Raw genomic sequence first — 20,985 nt, 5'->3', positions numbered from 1 at the left:
CATCCACGTCTATCTTTAATAGTAACTCTATGTTTTTAACACATGTCAATGTCAAATTTGACAGATTTGTCTCTAATATGGAAGGTATGGTAAATCACTTCATTGAACATTGTTTAAATTAAATCAATTCATCGGAATTAAACAACTACGTCAACTAATTCATTTTTACATTCTTAACATTAACTTAGACGCCATTGCCATCCAATCTGAATAAAATAGAGAGAGGTAGAGAGTTGTATACAAATAATATTTCTCCCTTAATGAGAAGTTGACATCCACGTCTATCTTTAATAGTAACTCTATGTTTTTAACACATGTCAATGTCAAATTTGACAGATTTGTCTCTAATATGGAAGGTATGGTAAATCACTTCATTGAACATTGTTTAATTAAATCAATTCATCGGAATTAAACAACTACGTCAACTAATTCATTTTTACATTCGTATCATTAACTTCGACGTCATTGCCATCCAATCTGAATAAAATAGAGAGAGATAGAGAGTTGTATACAAATAATATTTCTCCCTTAATGAGAAGTTGACATCCACGTCTATCTTTAATAGTAACTCTATGTTTTTAACACATGTCAATGTCAAATTTGACAGATTTGTCTCTAATATGGAAGGTATGGTAAATCACTTCATTGAACATTGTTTAATTAAATCAATTCATCGGAATTAAACAACTACGTCAACTAATTCATTTTTACATTCTTAACATTAACTTAGACGCCATTGCCATCCAATCTGAATAAAATAGAGAGAGATAGAGAGTTGTATACAAATAATATTTCTCCCTTAATGAGAAGTTGACATCCACGTCTATCTTTAATAGTAACTCTATGTTTTTAACACATGTCAATGTCAAATTTGACAGATTTGTCTCTAATATGGAAGGTATGGTAAATCACTTCATTGAACATTGTTTAAATTAAATCAATTCATCGGAATTAAACAACTACGTCAACTAATTCATTTTTACATTCTTAACATTAACTTAGACGCCATTGCCATCCAATCTGAATAAAATAGAGAGAGATAGAGAGTTGTATACAAATAATATTTCTCCCTTAATGAGAAGTTGACATCCACGTCTATCTTTAATAGTAACTCTATGTTTTTAACACATGTCAATGTCAAATTTGACAGATTTGTCTCTAATATGGAAGGTATGGTAAATCACTTCATTGAACATTGTTTAAATTAAATCAATTCATCGGAATTAAACAACTACGTCAACTAATTCATTTTTACATTCTTAACATTAACTTAGACGCCATTGCCATCCAATCTGAATAAAATAGAGAGAGGTAGAGAGTTGTATACAAATAATATTTCTCCCTTAATGAGAAGTTGACATCCACGTCTATCTTTAATAGTAACTCTATGTTTTTAACACATGTCAATGTCAAATTTGACAGATTTGTCTCTAATATGGAAGGTATGGTAAATCACTTCATTGAACATTGTTTAAATTAAATCAATTCATCGGAATTAAACAACTACGTCAACTAATTCATTTTTACATTCTTAACATTAACTTAGACGCCATTGCCATCCAATCTGAATAAAATAGAGAGAGATAGAGAGTTGTATACAAATAATATTTCTCCCTTAATGAGAAGATGACATCCACGTCTATCTTTAATAGTAACTCTATGTTTTTAACACATGTCAATGTCAAATTTGACAGATTTGTCTCTAATATGGAAGGTATGGTAAATCACTTCATTGAACATTGTTTAATTAAATCAATTCATCGGAATTAAACAACTACGTCAACTAATTCATTTTTACATTCTTAACATTAGCTTAGACGCCATTGCCATCCAATCTGAATAAAATAGAGAGAGATAGAGAGTTGTATACAAATAATATTTCTCCCTTAATGAGAAGTTGACATCCACGTCTATCTTTAATAGTAACTCTATGTTTTTAACACATGTCAATGTCAAATTTGACAGATTTGTCTCTAATATGGAAGGTATGGTAAATCATTTCATTGAACATTGTTTAATTAAATCAATTCATCGGAATTAAACAACTACGTCAACTAATTCATTTTTACATTCGTATCATTAACTTCGACGTCATTGCCATCCAATCTGAATAAAGTAGAGACATATAGGGAGTTGTATACAAATAATATTTCTCCCTTAATGAGTAGTTGACATCCACGTCTATCTTTAATAGTAACTCTATGTTTTCAACACACGTCAATGTCAGATTTGACAGATTTGTCTCTAATATGGAAGGTATGGTAAATCACCTCAATAAACTTTGCTTAAATTAAATTGATTCGTCGAGATTAACCTATAAACTAAACAAAAAATGAAATATACGACCAACGGCGAAATCTAGGTTTATAAAACCTAAAATATGAATGAATTACGGGCCGTTTCCATTAAAAAAAATCACGTTTCATTTTGTTATCTACTCTATGGATAGAAATAATTTTAGTTGGTAATAATCACTGTATGTTATAAATTGGTTTTTTTGTCACGTGTTTATTGTGTAAATAACGGTAATCTACGTCATCATTCTCTTGATAACCCAAATAAAAGCGACCTTCATCGTCTGGAAAAGGCCAGTCTCTTGTGTCGGGGGTGGATAGCATCCTAACCCCGGGCACATCGCATAGAATGATCGCGTGAATCCTTTTTCGGGGTAAACAGGCGAGATTTCCGGTGGTCGCCGACCACAAAGTCATATCCCCCGGCGGCTATCTTCAAGGGTTGGGTCCTTGTCTGGTCGGCCGTCTAGCCGGTCGTAGGGATAACGACCCAACACGCTTCTGCTCTGAGAGACATTGCTGACCGTCCCGTTCGTTTGACGGATGGATCCCTTACCTCGGATAACGTGCAAGGGTATTTTGCCCCTGTGTACTTTCACGCCCCCGATCGTCGACGATGTTAATAGATCACTGTCAAACAAGGCCGAATGAAAAGGGAATTACAACAAAAATACAAAGATTTTTTTTATTTCTTGATTAAAAAGCAATCTATATTATTATAAACGATATTAATGATTTTTATTAGAATTTTATACAAGAAAAAAAATTCCTAAATCTTTTTTTAACTAACACCGTCATATAAACTAACTCAAACGGCTTGATACTATCAAGCTTTCTCGCTAGGTTGGCGCATTGGTGAGTAGTTACATAACCTCAACTTTCCCATCTAAACTTCATGGCTAGTGGTGACTTTGTTTAGATTCTAGTTTGTTTTGGGGAGTCGTTTTGGTTATACAATCCCGTATTTGGTTGCACTTGGTTATAATGTGGTTAACAGTTACTACATTAAGAAAATGAACTGCTGTTTTTGCTGTTCAACAATGTCTTCAGTCAATTTTTTATTCTTTTGTTGCATATTACCTCAGCAACAAAAATAACCAAAACCAGTTCTAGTACTATAGACTATGTCACTTCATCGTGTGATTCAGAACCCATCGGCTGTAGTATCTTTAATTCAGATCTCTCCAATACTAAAAATGCTTTTCGCAAATTATGCCGTATTTTTTCGGAAAAAAAATTCAACACCTCAAACACCTAACTGACTGGATCATTCTTTCTGGTGATGTGGACTTCGAATTTTCTAGACTGTAACTAACCTTTCATCCACTCCTTTTCCAAATTACCTTAAGATTGTATTAATTATACTTTATAAGGGGGGAGATAAAGATCTATGCCCCAATTGCACTCCTTTCCGCGTTATCTAAGATCATAGGTCAAAAAGCAGCTTTTATCATTTCTGTTTAAATATAAAATACTTAAAACTCATCAATTTGGGTTTTTAAATAACAAATGCACAAATTTTGCTATTCCTCCCTCCCAAATAATGTCTACTCCAGCCTAAACAACTAACACTCCACTGCAACAACTTTTCGTGATCTTTCTAAGGCTTTCGATTGTGTTAACACCTCTGACATGGTTAAAATCTTACCATACCGAGGTTCTATATGGAAAAACCTACAATGGTATTTGAAATTTGTTTCATACGGCTTTTGACCACTCCAAACCTTTTTTTGTCCGTACAACTTATCAAAAACTTGTACTAACTCAGTTACATTTATGAAAATTTTGGAAAATATTAAGTTTTGAGCTAAGTTCACTTGAAATTTTATTCAAAAAAAGAGAAAGAGATTCTTTGGATAGAATTTGGTAGGATGAAAAAAATTTTAATAGGAAGAGGGTTTATTGGAGTAGGTCCCGATGTAAGAATTGCTCCTCTGGAAGGCCTTGGTTGTAGTGGTTGCGTGAAGTTGTGTTTGTTAACTTCTCTGGAGGAGGGAAATCGATTATTTAGGATTTTTTACTAAAAGAAAAAAGGGGGGATTGAGGAGTTGTAGCATTTCAGCTACTAGCACCCGAGAAAAGGAAATGGCATTCAAGATGGTAGTTGCCAGGATTTCAATAACGATTTTTGTGCGGGTTGAAAGGTCGTAGAGAGTTTGGGGGTTTTTCAGGGTAACTGGAGCAGTTTTTTCATGGGACTTTTGGGGTTTCCATCCTCTTCAAACAACCGGGTTTATGGTTTATGGTTCGATGCACCACAAGAGTTTGGCTTTGTAAGAACCTTCGGAGTGGCCGGTTGAAGAGAAACGGATGCAGTATTTGGCGTTGGAATTTGAAGCTTCGCAGTAGTGAGAAAATTGATGCCGTTGGTGAGGTTTCGGAGTCGGTGATTATCCGAAACATTGAGATGGGTTTATTAGTCGACTTGGTGATGATCCTCCATGATTTGAGAACGGGGATTTTAAGGGAGTGGTCTACATTCTTGCAGACCAGGAAAAAGATGGTTTTTCTGGGTTTTTGGCGAAGAGTTTTGGGCGAGTTGAGTGGAATATATTTGAATAACGACGATTATCTCGTCGCCAATGGCTCAACGGATTTTCCTCACCAACGTTTCGGGATGAAACGTGAAAGGAATTTTCAGGAGGGCGGTACCGTTGGGGTTGGCTTTGAGGAAGCTCTTAAATGTTGAGATTGCAGAACTACCTCTAGAAGGTGTATTTTTGAGAAAGATTCCTCAAATTAAGGGTTTGGAGTGTACAACGCTTTATATTTTGAAGATGTATACCAACTATTTTCAGGTTTCTATCAATACTAGAGACGAGGTCATTTTGAAACACTCTGTATATAAAGCTTTGTACTTACATCTTAGAAATAGATACAAGTATTCAATTTCCGGTAATGATCATACCTCACTTGATGAATTTAACGAACTTGATATTTACCATCTCGTCAAATTAATTATTGTTTAATTAAAAATCTAATTGGGGCTGACACATCTATTACAGTGAATAATCAAAAATAATAATGTTGATGAACGGCCTAGACGTACTTACCGCGGAGTAGAGCGAAGACCGGTGGTAGTAGCGGTGGTGGGTGGGTGGATTTCCTAGCAGCTGTCAACGTTATATGAACCACGTGTTCTCTACCAGGACTAACCAAGTGTTTATTTCCCATTAGAATCAGAAGAATTAATTTTGACGTAGACTAAATAAAAACATTGTTAGATTTTTATCAGTGTATTGAATAAAATAAAACGGAACGTAAACTTATTGTTAATATTAGGCGTGGCACAGTTTTTCATTCTAGTTACGAGGTTGATTCAAATATAAATCGGAATTTTGCTATAAAAAATCATAACTTTTCAGAGCTGAATGTTTTTACAGTTTTTCAAAATATTCGCATTAACATCAGTTACAGCATCATCCAAAATTATTTCCAGTCACACAGGATGCCCCTAGAGTAGTAAAAACCTAATCAAACCTAACCAATAGTAGTTAAAACAAAGCAAAGTATTTTTTTAAATATATAGAGTACACAGTACGTAAATTTGACAAAATTACCCCTAATAGTCGTATGAGCATCATCCAAATTTATTTCCAGCCATACAGGATGTCCCTAGAGTAGTAAAAACCTAACCAAAAGTAGTTAAAACAAAGCAGAGTACTTTTTCAATATATGGACTGCACAGTACGTAAATTTGATGAATTTATCCCCTAATAGTCATATGAGTATCATCCAAAATTATTTCCAGCCTTGCAGGATGTCCCTAGAGTAGTAAAAACCTAATAATACCTAACCAAAATTATTTAAAACAAAGCAAAGTATTTTTTTAAATATATAGAGTACACAGTACGTGAATTTGACAAAATTATTCCCTATTAGACGTATGCGCATCATCCAAAATTAATTCCAGCTATACAGGATGTCCCTAGAGTAGTAAAAACCTAATCAAACCTAACCAATAGTAGTTAAAACAAAGCAAAGTATTTTTTTAAATATATAGAGTAGACAGTACGTAAATTTGACAAAATTACCACTAATAGTCGTATGAGCATGATCCAAATTTATTTCCAGCCATATAGGATGTCCCTAGAGTAGTAAAAACCTAACCAAAAGTAGTTAAAACAAAGCAGAGTGTTTTTTCAATATATGGACTGCACAGTACGTAAATTTGATAAATTTATCCCCTAATAGTCATATGAGTATCATCCAAAATTATTTCCAGCCTTGCAGGATGTCCCTAGAGTAGTAAAAACCTAATAATACCTAACCAAAATTATTTAAAACAAAGCAAAGTATTTTTTTAAATATATAGAGTACACAGTACGTGAATTTGACAAAATTATTCCCTATTAGACGTATGCGCATCATCCAAAATTAATTCCAGCTATACAGGATGTCCCTAGAGTAGTAAAAACCTAATCAAACCTAACCAATAGTAGTTAAAACAAAGCAAAGTATTTTTTTAAATATATAGAGTACACAGTACGTAAATTTGACAAAATTACCACTAATAGTCGTATGAGCATGATCCAAATTTATTTCCAGCCATACAGGATGTCCCTAGAGTAGTAAAAACCTAACCAAAAGTAGTTAAAACAAAGCAGAGTACTTTTTCAATATATGGACTGCACAGTACGTAAATTTGATGAATTTATCCCCTAATAGTCATATGAGTATCATCCAAAATTATTTCCAGCCTTGCAGGATGTCCCTAGAGTAGTAAAAACCTAATCAAACCTAACCAAAAGTAGTTAAAACAAAGCAGACTGCTTTTTCAATATATGGACTGCACAGTACGTAAATTTGATAAATTTATCCCCTAATAGTCATATGAGTATCATCCAAAATTAATTCCAGCTATACAGGATGTCCCTAGAGTAGTAAAAACCTAATCAAACCTAACCAAAAGTAGTTAAAACAAAGCAGAGTATTTTTTCAATATATAGACTACACAGTACGTAAATTTGACAAAATTACCCCTAATAGTCATATGAGCATGATCCAAATTTATTTCCAGCCATACAGGATGTCCCTAGAGTAGTAAAAACCTAACCAAAAGTAGTTAAAACAAAGCAAAGTATTTGTTTAATGTATAGACTACACACTATGTAAATTTGACAAAATTATCCCCTAATATCCATATGAGCATCATCCAAAATTATTTTCAGCCATAGAGGATGTCCCTAGAGTAGTAAAAACCTAATGAAACCTAACCAAAAGTAGTTAAAACAAAGCAGAGTATTTTTTCAATATATAGGCTACACGGTATGTAATTTTGACAAAATTATCCCTCAATAGTCGTATGAGCATCATCCAAAATTAATTCCAGCTATACAGGATGTCCCTAGAGTAGTAAAAACCTAATCAAACCTAACCAAAAGTAGTTAAAACAAAGCAGAGTATTTTTTCAATATATAGACTACACAGTACGTAAATTTGACAAAATTACCCCTAATAGTCATATGAGCATGATCCAAATTTATTTCCAGCCATACAGGATGTCCCTAGAGTAGTAAAAACCTAACCAAAAGTAGTTAAAACAAAGCAAAGTATTTGTTTAATGTATAGACTACACACTATGTAAATTTGACAAAATTATCCCCTAATATCCATATGAGCATCATCCAAAATTATTTTCAGCCATAGAGGATGTCCCTAGAGTAGTAAAAACCTAATGAAACCTAACCAAAAGTAGTTAAAACAAAGCAGAGTATTTTTTCAATATATAGGCTACACGGTATGTAATTTTGACAAAATTATCCCTCAATAGTCGTATGAGCATCATCCAAAATTATTTCCAACTATACAGGATGTCCCTAAAGTAGTATTAATATATAAAACTTATGAAAAAGTCAAACAGAAGTGGTTACTGTGAAGATGTCAGATTTTAATCGTGGCCGTAGCTGCTTGGTGGATGACGAGCATTCGGTACTGCCAAAAAACGGCAACAAACAGTAATATCATAAATAAAAACACCAACTAGTACTGAATGGTCAACGGATTGAGATTAGAGAGATAGAAACGGCTATCGGCAATATAGAAAGTGAATTTCTCAGAGTTTAACGACGTGGTTTAAAAAAAAGAAAGAGCGAAACTCCATAAAATGTCAGGTTTCTTTCTTAGGTCGAAAACTTTTCAAACAAACCTTGTAAGTAGGTCAGGAAATAAGCATGATCAAAAATATATGACTGTAGCATCAGAGGTAAAAGCGACTTCGATAGTATTAATGACCAAGCAAGGCAGAAGACCAGGTTGAGGTCCACCATTAGTAATAAGTGCTTTCGATGCGATTTCGAAGAAGACCGCAGAGATAATTGCAGAAATCGTTGCCTAATGAGCAACTAACTGATGAAAGAAAGTGCTACTATCGGAGGATGAACCTCCCGATTAATCCCCTACGTGGATAAGTGCACACAGGGCAAGCACTGCTAACTAATATCTTAACACATTGAATTTTATAACTACGATATATAAATTATATATGTTTTGAATATATTGAGCACACCTGGTAATATAGCCGTGATATTTTTTATGTGTGTATAGTAGTTGTTTGGACAGCCCTTGATGTAACGACGCACCTGGTTAGTTCAGTACCGGATATACAGTCAGACAGACGGTTTCTCTACCACTTGCACCCAATATGGCGAGTAAATTCATACCAATTTATACGCATTTATGAAAATATATACAGCGTGTCCCACGACGAGTTAAAACTATCAGTATATGGCAAAATACTTATAGTAGAATCATAAAAATTTCTACGTTTGGGTTTTCGGATACGATCTTTTTATATAAAATATTTTCAAAGATGACGGACTTCCGGTTCTACTGGAACTCGAGTGTAACTTTGTCATTTTAAATAGGGCACCTTATATATTAATACATTTTTGAAAACTATGTAAAATTTTAGTATACTTTTGTCTAAAAACTTTTTTCGAAAAATGCATACTTTTTGAGTTATTAATTTTTTTGTAAAAAATTTGACCATTGCAGACCCTTATAAATTATTTTTTTACGAGAATACCCTTAAAGATATGAAAATGATTTCTGTTCGGTTGCTTTTAGCAGGGTTGGACGTATTTGAATCTATGTTGAAAAATTTTTTTTTTCATACCGGGTGTCTTTAAAAAGTGTTCAATTTCATAAATATCAATTTTTTTATTTTTTTAAATAGAACCACCCTGTGTTTTGGATTGTAAGTTGGATTAGTATTAGTAAATACAATTTGATTTAATTTTTTTACAGACCTTGACAAGATAAAAAAAATTTATCTCTTAGTGCTTGCCTTAACGGGTCAAAATAAAATTTATACCACACCTGCCTAACTAAAAATTTACAGAAAACACTTAATATCTGGCTAACGGTAAGGTTTAGGTATCGTAAAGTACACATATATTTTCCTTATTTTTTACCCCTGAATGCATTAAAATAGAAAAAACCGGGTGGTTATATTAAAAAAAATGGAGAAACTTGATATTTATGAAGTTAAACTTTGAACACTATTTATACGCACCCTGTATTATATTAGAAATTTTTCAACGTAGTCTCAAATACATCTGACCTTGCTCAAAGCAACCGAACTAAAACCATTTTCATATCTTAAAAAAATAATTTATGAGGGTCTGCAATGGTCAAATTTTTTACAAAAAAATTAATAACTCAAAAAGTATGCATTTTTCGAAAAAAGTTTTTAGACAAAAGTATACTAAAATTTTACGTAGATTTTAAAAATGTATTAATATATAGGGTGTTCTATTTAGAATAAGAAAGTTACAGTCGACTTCCGGTTCTACCATCTTTGAAAATATTTTAATTAAAAAGATCGTATCAGATAATCCAAACGTAGAAATTTTTATGATTCCACTATAAGCAAGTTGCCATATACAGATAGTTTTAACTCGTCATGGGACACCCTGTATATTACGATAATATATTGCTCAAAACGTACTGTGTTCATTAAAAAAAATAGTCAAACAGTTTATTTTGTACATTCATCACATAAGTTAAAAAAAATAAAATGTCAAATTTGTCAAGTCGTTTAGAGAAAACTCAATTTCAGTGCACAATTCTCTGACATTCTTTATAACAATTTTGACAAATATTCTCTATTTGGTTCCATTCGTTTCTCAAGATATTCCAAAGATCTGAAGTGTACCACTGCTTTCTGACTCAATCGGGTTTAGATCGGGCGAATATGACGGCCAAATCTTTACTTACAGTACATACTTCGAAGAATGCTTGGGAACATTTTCATGCTGGAAGATAAATTGTCTGCCGATCCTTCAATACATTTTATAGCCTTTCCTTAAAATCTCTTCAATTATTAACAGGTCTCTTCCTCCAAAACATCCTCAAACCATCACCGAGCCTCCACGAGATAACAAATTGATCTAACATCCGTTTTTCTTTTGACCTGCGCAGTCCTCTCTTAGACCCACAAACTTTGACTCCATTAAACTCCATTAACCTTTCCAAAAAGGCCAGTTTTTCAATCTCTTTTTCACTGTAGAATCATTCAAAGGCACATCCTTAGATTCAATCAACAGAGCTGCTATCTCTCGGCTCCTGAGTCGTCTATCACGTTTATCTATCCGTATCCGTATCCGTAAACGTTTTGTATCGCCAAAGCTCCTGGTGCATGTATTCTAGAAGTATTTGACGTATGACAGCGAGAATGACCTATCAAAATACAAACCGCTAGTTTAATATCATGTTTGGTCATCTCGAGAAGCTCCTTATCTCATTAGGCGTTAATTAGCTCTAGAATATTGAATCTTTGCTCTTTTTTAGCAAGACTGTTTACTTCTTCATTGTCTGGTGGGCTGGTAACCACATTACAATGCTTCTGTTAGCTAGTGCTGCTGGAGATCGTTTCCAATCTCAGGCTAGCTTGAACATGCACTCAATAGTCTTCAGGGCGCTTGGTTATCGGAGAGAATGTAAATGATTCCATCGAGGTTTCTATCCAAACACTCCTGAGCAATTTTGCCTGAAAAATAGCGCTTTCCCTAGTCCAGAAATGCCCAATCCAACTCATCTGCATCTATGAGCGCTGTCAAATGTTTCTTTTTTTTACAACAGGTAAAGGGGAGGCAGGTTCAGCAGCGCCCCTCTTTCAATAAAATAACCTGATACTAAAACATAAATATTTGCTGAACAAATATTCGAGGGATGCTACTTAAGTTTTAAGATATGGCAACACTGATGTGAATATGTCAAATCTGTCAATATGTCATTATGAAGTTTGATATTTTTAATGGTGAACTAGAGCTATTTGAGAAATTCATCTTGGTCAAAAAATAGCAAACATTTTCTATGGCTTTCGACGTGGATTAAACCAAAAACAATCTGCCGATCAACTCGCTTCGACTTTTGGTGATGAAGCATCATTTTGATCAACCTAGTATAGCAACTATAGCATTTAATAATATTATTCCGATTCATGTTTTTGGTCAATTATGGTAAATGATGTAACTTTGTTGTTGGGCATTTAAATTTGAAAACATCGATGATGTGCTTAAGCTGATATTGCAAGATGGTGCTTTGACATACCCAATTTTTAAAATAAGCTCGATCTATTTTTGAAAATACCCCGTATAAAATAGTGTTTTTTCTAATGATATTGAAAATAATATTGACAGATTAAATGGACGTTTATTTTCATCTGAAAAGTTGTTGTCTATACGCTTTTCGCGTAATTTTTTATTTTCTTTATTTCTAGAATACACTAAGAGATGTTTTAACTTAAAACTCAAATGGCTTAGTTCTTTTGAGCCTTCATATAATGGATTTTGTTGTAATTCTTATTGAATGTTTCTCATAGAGAAATAAGTTGATATTATTTTATTTAACCGCTTTTTATTTATGATTTGCAATTAACGATGTGCTTTTTTTATTTTCTTTTCATTTATTTGCTTTTTTTGTTTTGTTTTAGAACCTCTATCAAGATGGTTTCCTACGTGGTGAATCGCGAAGAGGGAGGGGCAAAGGAAGAGGTGGAGCGGTACGTTTTTTTTCTTTGCTTTTTTTTGCTTTTCTCGTTTTTCTTTTTAATCTATATTATTTAATCGTTTCTTTACGTTTATACGAAGACAGTTTGACGTAAAAATTTATTTTCGATAAAAAATGTACTCTAGATAAAATTACAATAAAAATATAAATTTTTCCAACATATTGCCCTTTTAAATGTACACACCTGGTCCAGCTGCTCAAAATCGCCTTTGCATTACTATGAAACTGCTTTCCACCAAGTAGTTTATCTTAAGTCCGTGTCGACAAATCAAAGTAGTTCCAGGAAACCCTCCAAAAGTCCAGGAGAAGCACGACAGAGTCTGCACAAACTTCCATAGCTAGATCAGTAATACTTAAAGTGTTTCAGGTAAACCCCCAGATGTCACCGAAGTTCGACAGGGGTTTCAAACTTTCATGTTTAGATCAGTGATTCATAAAGTGGTCCAGGTGAACTTCCAGAGATTCAGGGACATCCAAACAAATTTCCATTATTAGATCAGTGATACCCAAAGTGGTCGACGTGATCTCCCAGAGATCTAGGAGAAGGACTCGACTGTAATAAAATTCTCGTTGGTCCACGTTCCAAAAAAAAAAAAAACTTTTAGAACCCCTGCGCTACAACCAACCATGACCCAGAATGTAGATCCTGATTTCTTAAGAACACGCATCGTTGAATTAAGTTCATTATTTTGACCGTATTTTTATTTTTGATATACAAGAATAATAATTAGGTGTCATGTGGTGTATAGTGGAAGGTCAATCAACTTCTACAATAAATTATGCCAATCAAATGGTTGTGTACAATTCTGAATCGAGTATTTAGATCATACTAAAAGGCTGTAACTTAATCGGTGTTACGACATCGATGATTTGTTATAAGGAATCCAACAGAATCCAAAATACTAATACCCAAAACAGCCTAATTCTTACGATAATATGTTTCGTGACGGTATTATTCCTTTTGAGGTTATGTTAAACAACGTAAAGTTTACACCGGAAATGATTTTAACAGTTCAAATAAATCAGTGCTGTCAACAACTGAAAAATAACTAGCAACCAGTATTTTTTAGCTTTTTTTTCGTTTTTGTTTTCAATCTATTTTATTTAATAGTTTCTTTACGTTCAGTTACGTTTATGACAGTAAAAATAGTCCAGTAAAACCTCCATAAGTCCACGGAAAACTCGACAGAGGTCTGCATAAACTTCCATAGTTAGATTAATAATCCCTAAAGTGGTTCAGGTGAACCCCCAGATGTTCACTGGAGCTCGATAAGGGTTTGCTTAAATTTTCATGGTTAGATGATTACTAAAGTGGTCCAGGTGAATTCCCAGAGATTCACGGAAAGCTGGACAGATGTCCAAACAAATTACCATCATTAGATTAGTGATTGAGGTTATGTGGAACAATGTGAAGTTTACAACGGAAATGTTATTAATAGGTTTTTAGGCGGGTATTATGAGATCCTTAAAAATTGCAAATAAAAGTCGTAAGTGCTATTACTTAACTTTGTTTTTATATCCCCGGTAACATATGAAACAAATTTCATCTCCAAAATTAACTATATTCTATAATGAAAAATTTTAAGTTGTACATATTTACAGCATACCCTGTATTATTTATTATTTTGTGAAAAATATTTATTTCAGTGATGATATGATATATTCCTGACCCTTCCTGAAATCGTTACAAAAACCGATAACACAGGAGTGGAAAGGATTCAAAGCTGCATCTCTAACAAATCGTCGAAAGTCGGTTGTGTGTGTACAAGAGATGCGTTATTTTCCCTTGGAAAGGTGGTAGTTATTGATTTTTCGACGTACGCATGCGTCGTACTCGGAGAAATTCGCAATTATACAGCATAGGGGGTTTCTTCTACAGAGAAAATTACAAGTGAATAGCATACCGAGCATACCGAATACGACCTTATGAAATATGTCGTTTAGGATGAATTTTGGTTATTCAATAATTCGTTGCTGTCATATTCGAAATTCAACACACGTATAATGGGTACAGCTATGACAAAATTATGCCGTTCGAGCGAATGATAAGTTTTTTTAATAACATTTTCACTGGAGGCGCAGTACGATTTTAAGGTCGAATTACAAAATTAATCATTGTGGAAAATTATGTGGCTTGACTCTACCTAAATTAATTTCGCATTAATTAGAATTTTAATTAGTTATTTATCGAAAATTTTCAAGTTTACTCGCTATTTTACATTTTTAATATTTAAATTGTATTCTAAACCAAGAAAAAAACTATTTTAGAAGCATAGTAATAATTTGTATGCGGATAAACTGTCATACAATATAAAAAAGAAGAAAAACCTTCTAGCATATACTTAATGGTAGGCAACCAACAATACATAAAATTTTTCAAAATAAAACGGGTTGTTAACCTTAATATATTTCCTACTGAAATAAACCAACCACAATGCTTTGATAAAGCGATTCTTAATACGAATTTATTATACCACAAAACTTTGAATCGATATTATTACAAATAACCTAGATAACAATATCTGCTTGTTGAAAATTCATTCGTATAGCATCGTTATTGTTCGTAGGAAATGTAAAACTCTAGGAACTACGTTTTTTTCATGGGTTTACTACAAATTGATTGTTTAAAAAGAGTAGGATATATTTATCAACATCGTAGATAAATTGTTTGTTTGGGTTGTGGGGGTAATCTATGTATAATTATAACCTTAGTCTACAACATATCTTCTAACTAAACGTGTTCTATTGAAGAAAATTTTTATAACCAAATGTGTTCATTGGATTTATATAATTGATAAGACTGATTTTTATACCCGTGCATATCGTTTAAGTGAAAATTGAACGTTTGATTTTTAGTTATTTGACGGTACTATTTAGTACTATAATATATTTTTGGTATGTATAAAATGTTTTATTGATTCATTTTTTCTAACCTTCAAATTTATTAATATCTTATTATTTATAGGTAATAAAGTAGATTTGAGTTATAAGATTGAAAAAAAAACATTGCGTGTGGTGATTCTAAAATTAATTCCTTATTAATATTATTATAAATTGAACACTTTGTAAGAATATAACTTTTAATATTTTAAATTAATATGAGTTTATTTAATTATACGTATCATTATCACTAATATTGATAATATAAATTTCGATTCTTTCGCATCCATTTGCAGTGGGAAGCGCATGTCTAATTCAAAGCTTTCTGGTAGTGCTTTGACTGTTTGTTGTAACGAGGAACTATTTTTAAGTCATCAATTTCGTATTAATCAAATAAATTATGATCCTAATAACGAAAATGATTTGTAAGAAAATATTTGTTGTTTTCATTAAGAAATTTAAGATACTTCAACCTATAGATGCATAAAAAAACCCTACAAATATGGAATGTTTTTATTTTTTAAATAAAAGAATTTTATTTTCAAGTTAAATAACGTAAACGAATCGTAATTAAGTGCTTGAATAGATCTATTTACAAGAATAGTAGGTATAAAAATTAATCTTTACAGACGTCAATCATAAGTAATATTTTTTTTTCAGAGCTACCGTGGTAGGAAACCCGCTGGATCAGGAGCGCCTTTAGGGGGTGGTCCAAGTCTAGTTTCGAACGAATCGAACGGTAGTTCGGTAGTTACCCCCTCGGTACAACCACCTTCGAGACCGAGTCCACAACCTACCCAAGTGCAACAATCAATGCCCGTCCAACAACAACCAATGGTGAGTTTTTTTTTCATTATATATATACTAAAATAAAAATGAAATATATAGTGATGGAAAGAGAGGAAGAGGAGGAAGTGATAAAATTTGTTTTTCTTATCTTTTTTTGTTGTAACTGCATAAATTGGTTTTTCCATAACTTTTGGAGATGTTCTAAAGTGTGATTTGTTCTTCCTCCGTCTAATAAGTTTGTTCAATTCTATTTTTCTACCCAGCACTCAATCTTCTGACTACTTTTTCTTTTTTCTTCTCTTATCTCGTTGAATCGCTTGTTTATTTTTCATTGTTTTTCCACTTGATCATTCAAGTTTCCTACTTCACATATTCTAACTTTTCTCTCTGTTTATAGTCCGAAGGTTTTCACCTCCGATTTCCATGAACCCGCATCGATTTTAATGAAATTTTTACATCATGTAGGTAAAAGCAAATTCTACACTATGCTGATGTGTGATTTTGCCCTAGGGGGGAGGTCAACCCCAACTAGTTGAAAATAACCGCGGAAATTGATAGAGGTCTAAATTTTAAGCAAAAAATGTTATTAGCATTTATTAAAAAAAATCAATAGTTTCTGACTTATGCTTTAACTGTATCACCGGTCTCTGAGACCGTAGGAGAAATTTGGTTCTTCCGAATTGGCGTATTGAGTGTGTTGATACCCTTGGAGATGGATCACTAACGTAGGAGGGTTCTATAAAAAAAATAAAAGGGAAAAACTTCCTGAATTCTTACCATCTCCAAACAAAAAAGTGGGGTCAAGCCTAAATGGATTTGCAGGCAATACAACTTTACTTTCTGTTGTGTCTAAAAAGGAATAATTCGGTAATATTGATATTTTTATTGTATGGACAGAAAAAACAAACCAGAAAAGGTTTGTTTCTTCTCTAAAACGAAAGCAGAGGTGGACTTGCTAAACATGAAATGTGAGATATATTCATCCAGTCAAAGAACCAGAAAATGGCCCCTTGCAAAACTCCTAGCAATGGAGCCACATATGACTAGGATGGTTGAGAATACCAAATGTACCATGTGACATCACGGTTAGCATACCCACATATGTTGGGAACACAGATCCTCAAAACCCAGATGGTTGCATTCCAACTGACAAGCTAGAAAAAAGGAAAACCAGCTCCAAGTGTCCAGCATCAAAATAGAGGAAGAAAAATTATAAATGTAGTTCCAAATTGCATATATTAAAACATAATTTGAAAGATAACTTGGCATTCAAATAAACTTTTGGCCTAAGTAATGAAAAATACTCCGAGACCGAATGATACTGTTAGTGATTGAAAATTCATGATATGGTTAAAGTGTTGATCGATTTTTCATTAAATACTTTTGATTTTATCACAAGAAGTGTAGAACCCAAAATGAAGGTTATAAAAAGAAGAAATTTGTATTATATTTTCTTTAGGTATAATACAAACCAAGTTATCTTTTATTCAAGATTTCAACATTTTTTAAAATTCAATGTGAGTAACGGAAAAACGAAATATTTTTCAAATTACTTTTAAAAAGCTTTAAAATGAGAGTTATTGGAACATTATGTTTAAAGTAAAAAATCATTTTCAAAATTTTTTTTTCAACATTTCTAAAAAACTATAAGATGTACATAAAAATTGATAAGGAACAAAAAGTCAGTATTTTTTTTAACAAACATTGTGCTTTTTTTAAAATTTCTGTAACTTCTAAAACAACTGAGACATAACCTCACAAATCGTACCCTAACGTATACCATTTTTGAAACCCTAAATGTTGCCCTTCAAAAAATAGTGGACCAAAAACTTATAGGTCATAAAATTCTCTATGAATCTTCGTTTTTAGTGACTAATTTGCTTGAAAATTAACCGAGATATGGCCAAAAAACTAAATAATTTTTTTTTAAATTTTGGAGTAGGTAGATTTTGGATTATAAGTGAAAATATGTAAATAAGTTTTCCATTTTTCTGCCATAAGTGATGATTTTATTAGAGACAATTTTGAATAACATAATATTCAAGTTAAAAGACATAAAAAATGTTAATATTTGAAATAAATAAACCAAAAAATTGTACAAGTACGTCTGCAAATATTTATTTTAATTTTTTTCGAAATAAGGGATGATTTGTAAGGGTTGAACATTTGGGATGCAAAATATTTGAGTTGAAAATGATCAAAAATATTTAATTTAAGTAAGCTACCACAAAGTGATTGAATTTTTTTAATTTTATATCAACCAGGGGTGCTTTATAAGAGATGAAAGAAATCAAGAAGGGTTAAAAAATTATGAATACTCTATTAAACCATTAAATAACTTTTATTCAAACATTAAAAGTATTTTTTTACTCATTAAACTCCTCTAATCATAATTTTATTGATTTTTTGCATTTTGGTTGCCTCTTGTAACTGTTTTGTTTGAAATGTGAGGTTAGGAGCTTAAATATTTTTTATTTTTCTATTTTGTAATTTGTCGTTTTTACCCCGGATTTACAAAAAGAATTACTAGAATAAAAAAATAATTGAAAATGAACAAATGAAAACAAATATTTGTAATTGGATACGGTTTTATTCTTTTTCAAAATATTCTCCATTAAAATCATTTTGAACGAACTTCACGAAATTCATCCTGTAACGAAATACGACGAAGATTGAATACGGAAAACCGGCGAAACGCGGTAGCTCGAGAAGTCGAAACGAGTTGATCTTTTCGTTTAATCCACGTCGAAAGTCATAGAAAATCATTGGAAGAAAATGTTTCGCAATGATTAATTCCATTTTTTTATCAAGATCTAATCTGTTGACAACTCAAACATCACTCGTATGACATCACGTTCTGAGTACGTCCGCCATTACAAATGTCAATGTCAGATTCGACATATTCACATCAGTATTACAATATTTCAAAACTAAAAGTTTTTTCTAATTTTGTTTATTTTTTCGGTGCATTTATGATAGTTTATGAGACCTAAGTTAGAACGTGGAAATTTCAACATTTTTTGGGCCGTTAAGAAATCCAATCAATTTCTCTATTTGTCTCGGAAAATAGTGTTTCAAAATTTTGTTTCCGAAGAATGTTGGTTTCCCTTCTTCCTATCGTTTTGTCTACTTGTTTTCTTTTAGTTCATTTCTCAATTTATTTATGGGAATTTTCATTTTTCTTACTTTTAAAATCTTTTTTTTTCCACTTAATTTCCATTATTTTATCTCCTTTCATTGTTTATATTACTAATTTTCTTGTAATTCGTTGTTAAATTGTTTTATGTTTGTTTTTATCATCGTTATTTACGATAACGATGCCTTTTTACTTAATTTATTTGTCTGTTTCGTACTTTTCTCTTCCTTCTAATTCTTTCTTTATATTATCTTCTTTCCTTCATTTCCCTGCTTCTTATCGTTCTGTTTACTTGTTTTCTTTTAGTTCATCTTTCTATTCATCTATGAGTAACTTCGTTCTAGTCTTTTTATTTCATGAATTTTCATTTTTTTTTTTTACTTTTAAAATCTTTTTTTCAACTTAATTTCCATTATTTTATCTCCTTTCATTGTTTATATTACTAATTTTCTTGTAATTCGTTGTTAAATTGTTTTATGTTTGTTTTTATCATCGTTATTTACGATAACGATGCCTTTTTACTTAATTTATTTGTCTGTTTCGTACTTTTCTCTTCCTTCCAATTCTTTCTTTATATTATCTCCTTTCCTTCATTTCCCTGCTTCTTATCGTTCTGTCTACTTGTTTTCTTTTAGTTCATCTTTCAATTTATTTATGGGTAACTTCGTTCTAGTGTTTTTATTTCATGTATTTTCATTTTTTTTTACTTTTAAAATCTTGTTTTCCACTTAATTTCCATTATTTTATCTCCTATCATTGTTTATTTTACTAATTTTCTTGTAATTCTTTGTTCACCTGTTTTATGTTTCTCTTTATCATAGTTATTTACGTTGACGATGCGTTTTTACTTAAATTTTTGTTTGTTCCGTAATTTTCTCTTCCTTCTAACTCTTTTTTCGCTTTATATTATCTTCTTTCCTCCTTCATATCGTTCTGTCTACTTGTTTTCTTTAGTTCATCTCTCAAATCATCCAAGCCTCCATTAACTCTCGTTCTTTATTAACTATCTTCCATTTAAACGAGTTTTTACTTTTGTTTTCTTTTTAATTCCTCTTTCAACTATTTCACACCTTTTCGTTGTTTATTTCACTCATTTTCTTGTTATTCTTTGTTCATCTGTTTTATGTTTTTCTTTATCATTGTTATTTGTGATGAAAACGACTAAATTTTTGTATCTTTTTGTCTCATTTTTTTCTATTGTCTTCATCTCTTTGCTTCCATCTTTCTGTTTAATTGTTTTCTTCTAATTCAGATCTCGATTTACCTTTATCCTCGTTCTTTAAGGTACAAAATCTTCTTCCTTCCTTTTACCACCTCATTTCCACTGTTTTTTCGTCTTATAAATATCCTTGTCTTGTTTTATCTATTCAACGTCTTTTAATACAGCCTTAAATTCTTCTTATATTCATTTATTTCACTTTCTGATTGTGTTTTATGATTTTTTCCTTCCTTTTCACCCCCTCATAACCATCATTTGATCTCCTTCCGTCCGTTTTATCGACTCGTTTCCTTACAATTCATCGCTGAATTCTTTTCAGACTCTCTTTATCTTTTTTACAAAGTACATTCAAAAACGACAAGTTTTAGAAAAAAAAAAACAATTAAATACAGTGGAAACTCGATTAACCGGACTAATTGTTGTCGTTAAGAATTCGGATAATCGAATGTATGAAGAAAAGCGGGTTTAATAATAGTAATATCAGCACGAAGTGATTCATCATGAGATAATCCTACATCATTTTCCACGTCTAGATTTTCTTCTGTTTCATTTTCTTGCATTTTCGGCTGTTCATTTATCTGCAATATGTTTTCTACGATTCGTCATCCGACATAATCTGAAAACCTTGATCATTACTGTCAGTTGATAGTCCG

At 32.1% G+C, this 20,985-nt stretch overlaps 1 protein-coding gene across 1 annotated transcript in view; it reads left to right on the top strand.

The window, feature by feature from the left end:
• Nucleotides 1-20,985, top strand: part of LOC130449596 (methylcytosine dioxygenase TET) — a 97,325-nt gene that overhangs the window by 54,599 nt on the left and 21,741 nt on the right. The window contains exons 3-4 of the mRNA XM_056787530.1: nt 12,232-12,300; nt 15,849-16,025. Of these exons, the coding sequence (XP_056643508.1) occupies nt 12,232-12,300; nt 15,849-16,025 (246 nt within the window). The remainder of the gene's footprint in view (nt 1-12,231; nt 12,301-15,848; nt 16,026-20,985) is intronic.

Source organism: Diorhabda sublineata, chromosome 10 (genome assembly GCF_026230105.1).
Source record: "Diorhabda sublineata isolate icDioSubl1.1 chromosome 10, icDioSubl1.1, whole genome shotgun sequence".
Taxonomy (NCBI): domain Eukaryota; kingdom Metazoa; phylum Arthropoda; class Insecta; order Coleoptera; family Chrysomelidae; genus Diorhabda; species Diorhabda sublineata.
The sequence above is the reverse complement of the archived record's forward strand: the minus strand, read 5'-3'. Positions and strand labels throughout refer to the sequence as shown.